The sequence below is a fragment of the Schistocerca piceifrons genome, chromosome 5 (genome assembly GCF_021461385.2).
Source record: "Schistocerca piceifrons isolate TAMUIC-IGC-003096 chromosome 5, iqSchPice1.1, whole genome shotgun sequence".
Classification (NCBI taxonomy): domain Eukaryota; kingdom Metazoa; phylum Arthropoda; class Insecta; order Orthoptera; family Acrididae; genus Schistocerca; species Schistocerca piceifrons.
In genome coordinates, this window is record NC_060142.1 from 160,324,750 (window position 1) to 160,337,573 (window position 12,824).

Genomic DNA, 12,824 nt, shown 5'->3' on the forward strand with positions numbered 1-12,824 from the left:
CAGAGCCATTTGAAACATTTGAATCATTATACCCGTAACACGTCACTGAAACCTTTCATAGCCAGGAAAATATCCAAAAACAAGTAAAAAAAAATGGCTCTGAGCACTATGGGACTCAACTGCTGAGGTCATTAGTCCCCTAGAACTTAGAACTAGTTAAACCTAACCAACCTAAGGACATCACAAACATCCATGCCCGAGGCAGGATTCGAACCTGCGACCGTAGCGGTCTTGCGGTTCCAGACTGCAGCGCCTTTAACCGCACGGCCACTTCGGCCGGCAAAAACAAGTAAAGAACATTCGATAAAGTCAGAGATGTTGTTTTATGTTTCGCGCTCGTAATAACTCGTGCTTAAGAATGTTCGTATCTCCTGTAAGAAGTCAGTATGAGAATCTTCTCTTAAAACTTCAGACTGATCTTCCGCCTTGTGAAAATTAACCTTCTATGCCTTTCGAAACAATATGTTTCTCATTACATGTACTCAGTGCTTCGAATCTCCACATTAGTTCTCTTCAAAACCCATCTTCAATCATTACCCGTCGTAGCACGAAGTTTCCGGAATGATATTTTCACTCTGCAGCGGAGTGTGCGCTGATATGAAACTTCCTGGCAGATTAAAACTGTGTGCCGGACCGAGACTCGAACTCGGGATCTTTGCCTTCCGCGGGCAAGTGCTCTACCAACTGAGCTATCCAAGCACGACTCATGCCCCGTCCTCACAGCTGTACTTCTGCTAGTACCTCGCCTCCTACCTTCCAAACTTTACAGAAGCTCTTCTGCGAACCTTGCAGAACTAGCACTCCCGAAAGAAAGGATATTGCGGATACATGGCTTAGCCACAGCCTGAGGGATGTTTCCAGAATGAGATTTTCACTCTGCAGCGGAGGGAGTGTGCGCTGATATGAAACTTCCTGTGAGATTAAAACTGTGTTCCGGACCGAGACACGTCCGCAGCTCGTGGTCGTGCGGTAGTGTTCTCGCTTCCCACGCCCGGGTTCCCGGGTTCGATTCCTGGCGGGGTCAGGGATTTTCTCTGCCTCGTGATGACTGGGTGTTGTGTGCCGTCCTTAGGTTAGTTAGGTTTAAGTTGTTCTAAGTTCTAGGGGACTGATGACCATAGATGTTAAGTCCCATAGTGCTCAGAGCCATTTCGGACCGAGACTCGAACTCGGGACCATTGCAAGGGTCCCGAGTTCGAGTCTCGGCCGGCACACAGTTTTAATCTACCAGGAAGTTTCATAGGATGAAGTTATTTTACAGAGAACAACTTCTAATGATTTTCTCACTGGCTCAGATACAGCAGCATTTACAACGTGTTTAAATTTTATTTCAATTTTAATCAAAGAAATAGCACGACAATGTCTTCCAACTTCGTATGAGCTCGCTGGCCACAGGTCGGACTGCAGTATTGCCCAGCTACATCTAACGAAGTGACGCCCATAACCGACTCGAACAACTTTGTCGTTTCTCGTTATGGATACGAAACAGATAGAGCAAACCCACAAAATGCAATTACACAAACATGTATCACTGCTTAGCTGACGTCGCTCAGAGGAAATTTTACACGTGATGTCCCATTAATGTTACATTTGCAAACATTACAGATTCACCCTTTATTTATCACGAATGATAATATAAGCATCTCTGTGAATCGCCATATAAAATCTGTATACAACTACAAAGTCCGTATTGAAGCAGTTCTGCGCAGCTTTATGGAATCGTTCAAGAAATTGTGATCGTCCTTTACGTAAAAGCGAGAAGACCAAAACGGTCGAAACGAGGACAGGGGAGCATACTGAGCAGCTTTAGATTGATTTTCCAGACGATGGCGGCGTGCGGCCGTGAGATGGCAGAAGTGCTGCAGGGGCCGGCGGACGCAGGGGAGGTGGTGGAGATGCGCGAGGTGGCCGCCCGCTACGCCACTGACGTCATCGCTTCCGTCGCCTTCGGCATCGAGGTGGACTGTCAGCGCAACCCTGACGACCCCTTCAGGCAGTGGGGGCGCCGCGTCTTCGAGGCTAACGTGCGGGCCACAATCAGTTTCCTTATAAGCGCCATCAATCCCAAACTACTGACAACATTTAGGTAAGTCCATTGAACACACAGCTAGCTTTGTGCATATACGACTTCTCGTAAACGATAGATGCAGATGAACAGGTATATCCCGCCTTCCTAGATTTTCGAAAGGCGTCCCACACTGCACCACATGGCTGACTACTAACCAACATACAATCATACGGAGTACCTTCGCAAATACATTGACAAAAGCCATCGAATAGCGATATGCACATATACAAATGGCAGTAGTATCACGTAAACAAGGTATAAAAGGGTAGTGCATCGACGGAGCTGTCATTTGTACTCAGGTGATTCGTGTGAAAATGATTCCGACGTGATTGTGGACACACGATGGGAATCAACAGAAATTTGAACGCCGAATGGTAATTGGAACTAGACACGTGGAACATTCAATTTCGGAAATATTTAGGGAATTCAGTGTTCCGAGATCTACAGTGTCAAGACTACGCCGAGAAGACCAAATTTCAGGCATTACCTCTCTTCATCACGTACAACACAGTGGCCAACGGCATTCGCTTAACGACTGAGAGCAGCGCCGTTTGAATAGAGTTGTCAGTGTTAATAGACAATCAACACAGCCAGGCGGGGTAGCCGCGCGGTCTGAGACGCCTTGTCACGACCCGTGCGGTTCCCCCCGTCGGAGGTTCGAGTCCTCCCTCGGGCATGGGTGTGTGTGTGTTGTCCTTAGTGTAAGTTAGCTTAAGTTATATTAAGTAGTGCGTAAACTTAGGGACCGACGACCTCAGCAGTTTGGTCCCATAAGACCTTACCACAAATTTCCAAATTCCCAGACTAGCAACAATTCGTCAAATAACCGCAGAAATCAATGTGGTACGTAGGACGAACATACCTGATAGGATAGTGTGTCGAAATTTGGCTTTAATGGGCTATGGCAGCAGACGACCGATGCGAGTATATTTGGTAACAGCATGGCATTGCCTGCAGCGCCTCTCCTGAGCTCGTGACCACGTCCATTGGACCCTAGACCCCTTGGCCTGGTCAGTTGAGTCCGGAATTCAGTTGGTAAGAGCTGATGGTAGGGTTCGAGAATGGCATTGACCCCCAAAACCCATAGATCCAATTGTCAACAAGGCGCTGTGGAAGTCAGTGGTGGCTGTGTTTACATGGAATGGACTGGTTCTTCTGTTCATCTGAACCAATCATCGACTGGAAATGCTTACGTTCAGCTACTTGGAGACCATTTGCAACCACTCACAGACTCCACTTTCCCAGACAACGACGAAATTTTTACGGATGAAAATGCTCCACATAGCTCATGACTGGTTCGAAGAACATTCTGGACATTTCAGTAGCTCGACATGAACCTCATCGAACATTTACGGGACATGATCGAGAGATCTGTTCATGCACCAAATCGTGCATAAATCGTGCATCAGCAACACGGATGAAATTACGGATGGCTAAAGATGCAGCATGGATCAGTATTTTTGCAGGGGACTTCCGACGACCTGTTGAGTCCATGCCACGTCGGGTTGCTGCACTACGCCGGGCGAAAGGAGCTCAGACACGATATTAAGAGGTATCCCATGACTTTTGTCACCTTGGTATATGTGACTGGTTCGAGAAATATTTGATCAATAGAACGTAGTATGTTGTACTAGACGGAGAAAGTCCTTCAGAAATAATTTTAAAAAAAGAGTATGACCCAAGAAAGCGTAATAGGACCTCCGATATTCTCAGTATGTTGTTGTTGTTGTTGCTGTTGTGGTCTTCAGTCCAGAGACTGGTTGGATGCAGCTCTCCACGCTGCTCTATCCTGTGCAAGCTTTTTCATCTGGCAGTACCTACTGCAACCTACATCCTTCTGAATCTGTTTAGTGTATTCATCTCTTGGTCTCCCCCTGCTATTTTTACCCTCCACGCTGCCCTCCAATACTAAATTGGTGATCCCTTGATGCCTCAGTATATGCCCTACCAATCGATCCGTTCTTCTAGTCAAGTTGTGCCACAAATTTCTCTTCTCTCCAATTCTATTCAATATCTCCTCATTAGTTATGTGATCTACCCATCTAATCTTCAGCATTCTTCTGTAGCACCACATTTCGAAAGCTTCTATTCTCTTCTTGTATAAACTATTTATCGTCCATGTTTCACTTCCATACATGGTTACACTTCATACAAATACTTTCAGAAACGACTTCCTGACACTTAAATCCATACTCGATGTTAACAAATTTCTCGTCTTCAGAAATGCTTGCCATTGCCAGTCTACATTTTATATCCTCTCTATTTCGACCATCATCAGTTATTTTGCTCCCCAAATAGCAAACTCCTTTACTACTTTAAGCGTCTCATTTCCTAATCTAATTCCCACAGCATCACTCGATTTAATTCGACTACATTAAATTATTCTCGTTTTGCTTTTGTTGATGTTCATGTTCTCAATATAGATAAACGATTTAACACATAAGATGAGGAGCACTGTAAGATTGTCCGCTGAACATGCTTTTCTCTGCTGGAAGGAATCGTACGTAGATGATCTTAAGGAAATGCAGAAAGACTTGAACAGCATTTCCTCTTGTGTAGTGAATCACAGCTTTCTTTACATGTGGACAAATGCAAGATAATGCCTATAGTTCTGAGAAGCAAGTGAAAAGGGTGAAATCCACCTTCCGTCTCCTACACCATGACTTTCTTCCAGTGTTCCTCCCACGTGCAGTGCTGAACTGTGCTGTGGCTTGCAGAGTGTATATGTAAATCTATGTACCTAGATGTAAGTAGTGGATGAAGGTAGTGTCCAGCACAGACAGTGGCCACTCTTTCCCTCTTCCCCTATTCTTCGCCATCTAGTTCACATTTTACGCCTAAAGGTCACTTACCCTCTACTCCTCCCCCTCATGAATGTCACTCTGTTACTCCCCCCCCCCCCCCTCTCCCCTCTGCTACCGAGTGAGGTGATGCAGTGTTTAGCACACTGGACCCGCAGTTGGGAGGACGACGGTTCAAATTGGGTCCTGCCATCCAAATTCAGGCTTTCCCTGATTTCCCTAAATCACTCCAGGCAAAAGCTGGGCTTGTTCGTTTGAAAGGGCACAGCCAATTTCTCTCCTAATCGTTGAAGCTGTCTGATCTTGTACTCTGTCTCGAATGACCTCGACGCTAACAGGATACGCTGGTGCGCATTGTACCAGCTGAAACTGTGGAAAACCTGGATGTGTGATGTGGGAGCTCGGAGTTCAGGTGCACTACATTGCTGCACCACGAAATTTGCTGCTTACATGACAGTGATCCATATGGAATTTTTGACTAGTATTTGATAATGGCAGCTTAATAGAATCGACTTACTCTGTGTAAACTTGCTGCACTATAGTTAGAGAAATGACGGTGCCCGAAATTTGTGCACCTTTGCCGCAAACTATTGTGAGGATAAGCAGCAGCTACAGCTGAAATATTCACTGCGCCATTTTCGTTCGTCGCAGGCTGTGGTTAGATTCTACGTGTGGATGAACAATTGCAGTTGCAGTAAATAATTGGATAATACTCCGGAATGTCGCTGCAGAAGAAATATTCCTCTCAGGGAACAGGTTCGCGTACCGTCGACGACCTCCTTCTACACACCAACTCGAGGGAAAATGCGAAGGAACGACAGCCACTCCATCTGCAAATGTCAGCATCGGTGCATACGTAGGGAGAGATGTTTGCGGTTCGAACGTTTGGAGAAAAGTGAACCGTGACCGCTTCGCGCCGCCGTTTCCTTGTCCGTCGGTTGTAGTACAGCCACAGCCGCGCTCGACGCAATGGAACTGCATCCTGGCGGCTAGAGGCGGTGTACCTACGGCGAGAGTCTGACCACAGACTGCGACGCCTGTTCGCCGTCCGTGCATTATAGACGGTTATTTGAATGGTACAAAGTGTATCGCAGACAATGGTTAACATATCGAACATTCTCCTATCACTTTTCAGCGGTTTGTAACCTATTTTGATTTTTGTCGAGCGCCATCCATGACGCAACGATAAGGTTGTTCCACACAAAAGTTAGGTATCTTTTCAGGAGAATCCGAATCAACTATAAAAATTGGGGTTCCTACTGAAGATTTTTACGCTGCCCCCCTCCCGACCCTTGGGGATGGGGCAGGAAGGTCGAGTTTGGTGTCATTGGATGTCCCCTTTCGAGACAAAAAAGGAAAGAAAAACAGGTCTAAACGCCCCACCATACACGTTCCATGAGCCTTTTTACAGATCGTGTCGTTGTGTACAGAGAAGCCGCAATTCTAGAAAACCGAAGCGAAATGCAGGATGACATGCAAAGTATTAGAGGATCGACGTTCGGTGCAAGGAGTGGCAATTGGCCCTCATAACAAACAAATGGAACATATGTGCGTAAATGGGCATAAAGATAGGCGTAAAGACCTGTTACTATGTGATTACCGGATTGCAGAACAATCACTGAAAGCAGTTACATCAATAAAAAATCAAGAAACATGTGTACAAAGAGATTTAAAGTGGAACGTCCACAAAAAACTAATTGTATTTAAGACAGGTGCCAGACTGAGACTTATTGGAAGAATATTCACTAAATATACTCCACCAACAAAGGAGGTAACTTAAAAAACCCTTCTTTGACCATTACTTGAATACTGCTCGTCAGTTTGGGATCTGTACCACAAGATTGATAGAGGAAGTAGAGAAGACCCAAAGCAGAACAGCACTTTTCGTTACTGATTCATCTAGTAAACGCATAAGCATCGTGGAGATGCCCAGCCAACTGTAGTGGTAGACGCTGAAAGAGAAGCGCTCTGCATCACGCTGTGAATTACTGTTAAAGTTCTTAGAGCTTACATTCCTAGCAGAGTCAACCAATATATTGCTTCCTCCTACATCCGTCACGAGAAAAGACATAGAGGGCAAAATTAGAGAGATCCTATCCAACATGGAGGCTTACCATCAATTGTTTTTCACGCAAAACATTCACTACTGCACCTGGAAAAAGGGCAAGTAACAGTGGTACACGAAGTACCTTACGGTACACGCCGCAGTGTGACTTGTGGAGTACATATCTAGATGTAATGTAAAATAAGTTCAGCACTGTAGGACCGAGCGATCTGTCACAGCCTGCGGGACCTGATTACCATATGCCCCAAGAGCACAATCTGGCTCAATTAGACACTTCAGGGACCCACCTCACTATTTTTGATGCACCCCTACAATGACACATGCAACAGGCATGGTCATCATCCAGTGTACCTTCCTTCTTTTCAGCTCAGATGGCTGCAGGGAAAAAACAGAGTTCTGATTTTTCTTTTCAGTTTAGATGGTAATGTGGGAAAATATGCAGGTGTAGTTCATCCTTTCAGGTCAACTTCGTTCATTACGCAGATGTAGATAGTCCAACAAAATTGTCCTTGTGCTCGACTACAGTCAGACAGGTGCAGTGGCATGTCCACCACTACCACTATTACCGTGGCCAGTCGTCAGGTGAACTGGAGCTCGAGGTGGGCCCCCAGTCAGAGACTCCCAGCCCACGCGGTTGATGGGTGGTTACTCCTTGCTCCAGCACTCATGCACAACTCCAGCACACATGCCGCTGCGTAACTATTTAGGAATAAATGATAGAAGTAGATTTGAAACACCAGCTCCACCACTTTATCCGATATATTTCCACCATCTTGAATTTCAAACATTTTCAGATAGCACAACTGGCCTTATCCAATATAGCAGTAGACATATAAACGCTGATTCCACCATTTTAACTGACCTGTTTCTACCATGCTGAATTTTTAAGTAGCACAAGTGAGCTACATCAGCCACAAATATCATTACACTAGGTGGGAGGGGAGGGGGGAGGGGAGGGGAGGGGAGGGGAGGGGAGGAGAGGAGAGGAGAGGAGAGGAGAGGAGAGGAGAGGAGAGGAGAGGAGAGGAGAGGAGAGGAGAGGAGAGGAGAGGAGAGGAGAGGAGAGGAGAGGAGAGGAGAGGAGAGGAGAGGAGAGGAGAGGAGAGGAGAGGAGAGGAGAGGAGAGGAGAGGAGAGGAGAGGAGAGGAGAGGAGAGGAGAGGAGAGGAGAGGAGAGGAGAGGAGAGGAGAGGAGAGGAGAGGAGAGGAGAGGAGAGGAGAGGAGAGGAGAGGAGAGGAGAGGAGAGGAGAGGAGAGGAGAGGAGAGGAGAGGAGAGGAGAGGAGAGGAGAGGAGAGGAGAGGAGAGGAGAGGAGAGGAGAGGAGAGGAGAGGAGAGGAGAGGAGAGGAGAGGAGAGGAGAGGAGAGGAGAGGAGAGGAGAGGAGAGGAGAGGAGAGGAGAGGAGAGGAGAGGAGAGGAGAGGAGAGGAGAGGAGAGGAGAGGAGAGGAGAGGAGAGGAGAGGAGAGGAGAGGAGAGGAGAGGAGAGGAGAGGAGAGGAGAGGAGAGGAGAGGAGAGGAGAGGAGAGGAGAGGAGAGGAGAGGAGAGGAGAGGAGAGGAGAGGAGAGGAGAGGATGAAGAAAAAAAATGGTTCAAATTGCTCTGCGTACTATGGGTCTTAACATCTGAGGTAATCAGTCCCCTAGAACTTAGAACTACTTAAATGTAACTAACCTACGGACATCACACACATCCATGCCTGAGGCAGGATTAGAACCTGCAACTGTAGCGGACGCGCGGTTCCAGAATGAAGCGCCGAGAACCGCTCGGCCACAGCGGCCGGCGGTGGGGTGAAGAGGAGAGTGAAAAGATAGGTGGTGATACTGAGAGGGAACGGGGTGAAGTTGGGTGGTGTCATCGCAGAGGTAGGGGTGATATTGAGGACCAAGATGGAGGGGGTGACCTTGAAAGACGTGACCTTTGTGTGGAGAGGGAGGGATGGCATTTGCCTGCTCTGGAAGCTGCCTTCATCCAGTACTGGCGAAGAAAGTAGGATTACGCAGCATATTTACGTCGTATTCGTCTTTGCTGCAAGTATGAGACAGCCTGTGCAGTACCCATGTGTTGTGGGGTCTACCCCCATGAGCAGTTTTTAATCTTTAAGGTTCAGCTTTAATTGTCCCATCTATCCAGGTGATAATTTTATGCCAAACAATTATGTTCTATTTTTCACTTGAGACTATAATTTTGTAGTTTCTGCCTCAATGTTTCATATCTCATCGTTTCTTTTCTTGTGCTGATTTCTATTCTTCTAAGAAATCTCTTTTCTTGATTCTATGCTTTGGTTTTTTGTCTTTAAGATTCCGTACCTCAGTCGATAAAAACGGATTCCTTTTTGGATGGCTTTATTGTCCGCTGTCTGTCCAAATGTTAAAAATCCGTTTTCTTAGGAATGGGTGAATGTATCAAGGAGTATAGTCCTTAGCGGTGCAGGAAATCTCAGCCACGTCACATATTTTGAAGCTCGCAATCTCACGCATCAAAACGTATAGAGTATTTCCCCGTTAGCCTAGAGTCATGAGTTATGGCAACAAGCAAGGTTTCACAGTACAACTAAAGAGAAAAAAATCATAAAATTGGTAATCTGCAATTATATCACACGAGAAAATATTTCTCTTGTCATTTGTTATCAAAATGAAGGTTGAAACATTGTCGAAAGTCTTGGAATTCACGGGATCGGTCTGTTGCCAGTATCAGTGTCGATGAAGGGCAAAATCTATGAAACTGTCGATTCCCGGAATGGAGGAACCATCCATATACATAATTAGGTTTGTGCGGAACTCTCAGTGTGCGAGTGCTGCACGCACCTGGCCAAATTTTTAGTGCGCGCCAGGCATTCAGTTCGATGTGTGAACGTGTTCACTTTCCAGATGAATTTGCCTGTTTTCTTTTTCTACTTTCGGCTGCAGTTGGATGTCATTTTGCATCCCAGACATCTGAAACTTATTACTGTTTTTTGGCTCTGAACCAGCAAAACACCATTTCTTCTGCTCTTTCAGAGAAAATGTGCTCGTTGTTTTCTTAGCATACTTTGGTTAGCGTTTGAGTACTTGATTTAACATTGGATTCATCGTCCGAGCACCAATACAACAATAAATGTCTGGAAGTTCAGAAAACTTGTAACCTCTTCAGGAGAATGACTACGTCGTTCAAGGCCTGGCTGACGTAACGTCTCTCTCCGAGGCTGACATTCGACGCGCGAGTAATAAAAGATCTCATCCTCGTAACCAAGGACTGCATTTTTTCTTTGTTTTGATAACCAGAATAACAGTAGTTTTGAATTACGAGCAAGTCAGTAAGTTGTTGACCAGCACACTGTTAGAAGGAATACCCACAGTACAACAGTATCTAGACACACTCTTAGGTGGCTCAGGAAGCGATATTGACGGTAGCAAAAAAAAAAAAAAAAAACTAATGCTGAGCTTCGGTTCCATATGTTCCTTAGCAAATAAATTCCAGGATATAGCAACAGTTTAACTCTCGCGTCACTGCGAATATAAGTGATACAGTTATTACTGTAAGAACCTCTGAGAAACACATAAAATCGCTAAATTTGAACAAAGTCTCGGGACCAGTTAAATCTCTTTCAGAATTGCAGCTAAGTTAGCCCCTCCTCATTCATAATATCCCCTAGTGAGGAATGCGGAACACAGTTATCTTCTCCGTGCTAACCAGCATGAATTCCAGAAACATCATTTAAGCGAAACACAACTTGGACTCGTTATCTCAAGACCTCCAGAAAGCCGTGGATCAAGGCAAACAGCAGGATGACTTGACTTCCGAAAATTATTTGAATTAGTACCATACCAACGGTTATTGGTTAAAATATTATCATATGACGAGTCAAACGAAATTGCGATTAGGTTGTCCGCCTTCTGGGAGGGAGGATACAGCCTGCCATTTTCGAGGGAGGCTTATCACCATATACTGTATAGAAGTAACTTTTAGTGTACCACAGAGAAGTGTGCGAGTATCCTTATTGTTCACTCTGTATATTAATAACCTGGTGGACAACATCAAAAGTAACCTCTGTTGTCCAAGCAACGAAAAATCCTTGGAATAACCTAGAACTGATCCCAGGTTCTGTGTCAGATAGACTACTAATATTTACAGTACAGTAGTGGATGGTACACTGTTGTCCACAATGTAAGGAACTCACAATCTATGGTGATGCATGGCGATGTAGTGGGCATTAAAAACTAATCATAGAACTTGGTGAAACATAGCACAGTGACATGGACACGAGATACAACGGAAAAAGTCTGTTAGCTCAGTTGTTTTCCTGTTATCAAGAGCACTTTGTTCAGTCCTCTAACCAAGGGAAAGTTCCTGGAAATCCGAGAAATGGCCGCAGTCCCCATACGAGGTAGTCAGCCATTGTGACCCCTCAGTTACAGTGATGTATGGCGCACCCTTGCGCACAAGTTAAGGAGGCCTCGAAACAACCAAAAACAAGACAATGAATGGGGCAATAATTGCACTGAAAGTTGACCTAGAATCTTTGCAGTACATGACGCACTGGTATTGATATGAGGTACACTGGGAAAGCGGCTTTATCGTATGTGGTGATATTCCGTTGCATGGAGACCGTCGATGTGGGATATGAAGCTTTCACATGTCTGTACAGGATAAACAATATAAATTTATGTCAGCCCATCCAACAGTGCGTGCGGTAACATCTCCGACAATTGGCATGTTTTCCCTGAATTTCCTAAGCGAAATACCGGTATTATCCTTCTGGAACGACACGGCAGATTTCCTTCCTCACCTTTCACCAGAGCGAGCTTGTGATCCGACTCTTAAGGCCTCGTCGTCGACGCGATGTTGAACCCTAACCTTTCTTTCTTCCTTATTTCTCATTGTTGGATAAATGCCCTCGGACTATTCCCCGTGGCGTTGTTCACCTCCATCCTAAAGCGTCGCATGCATTTTCAGTCGGACCTAATTTCGTGTTTTGCTCGTATTGCAAATAATTATCCTCTAGCTCCACCTATGTAATCAGACTCCATTATCCCCCCGAAGGAACCCAGGTACCTATGCAGAATGCAAGAGGTGTACATGTGTGTCATGAATATAATTACGTTTGTTTGTAGATACATGTTTACAGTCCTGATAAAGATTAATGTTCCCACACCATATTACTATAGCACGTCGAGAGAGGAACAAAAACCAAAGGGCTCAACCCACTGATGGAAATTGGAAATTTGTGGTAAGGGCTTATGGGACCAAACTGCTGAGGTCATCGGTCCCTAAGCGTACTCGATACTTAATCTAACTTAAAGTAACTTACGCTATGCCCGACGTAGGACTCGAACCTCCGACTGGAGGGGGGGGGGGGGGGGGGCGGGGGCGATCGGACTGTGAACAGATGTGTCAGTCCGCGCGGCTACCCCGCGCGGCCCCATTGATGGAATGCAGTGTATTCCGCCATTTTGATTTCGTTTCTCTGGAAAAGTGCTAGGTAGTGTGGCACGTGGATATCAGCGTGTACCAGGGAGATGGGAGATATGATACTGCGAGAAAAATTTGACAGAGCACTGAGTGATCTAAGCCGAAAAAAAAGCCCCAGGAATAGACGACATTCCCTCAGACCTACCGATATCCTTGGGAGAGCCACCCATGACGAAACTATTCCACTTGTTGTGCAAGATACAGGGGTTGGACTAAAATATGGAGAAATTCATGCTTGTACGTAAACGCAGGTGCCAGTCAAGCCTGCCGGTAGCGCTGTCGTGTTTGACCACGACCGGCTCCTATGCAACATCCTCAAAAAATGGTTCAAATGGCTCTAAGCACTATGGGACTTAACATCTGCGGTCATCAGTCTCCTAGACTGCTGCTGTGTAACTAAATCTAACTAAGGAGATTACACACATCCATGCCCGAGGCAGG

The 12,824-nt window shown here is 45.7% G+C and overlaps 1 protein-coding gene across 1 annotated transcript in view; it reads left to right on the forward strand.

Annotated features, from left to right (window-relative positions):
• LOC124798880 (cytochrome P450 6k1-like) overlaps positions 1 to 12,824 on the forward strand; it is a 118,980-nt gene that overhangs the window by 51,294 nt on the left and 54,862 nt on the right. The window contains 1 exon segment of the mRNA XM_047262412.1: positions 1,824 to 2,086. Coding sequence (XP_047118368.1) covers positions 1,824 to 2,086 — 263 coding nt within the window.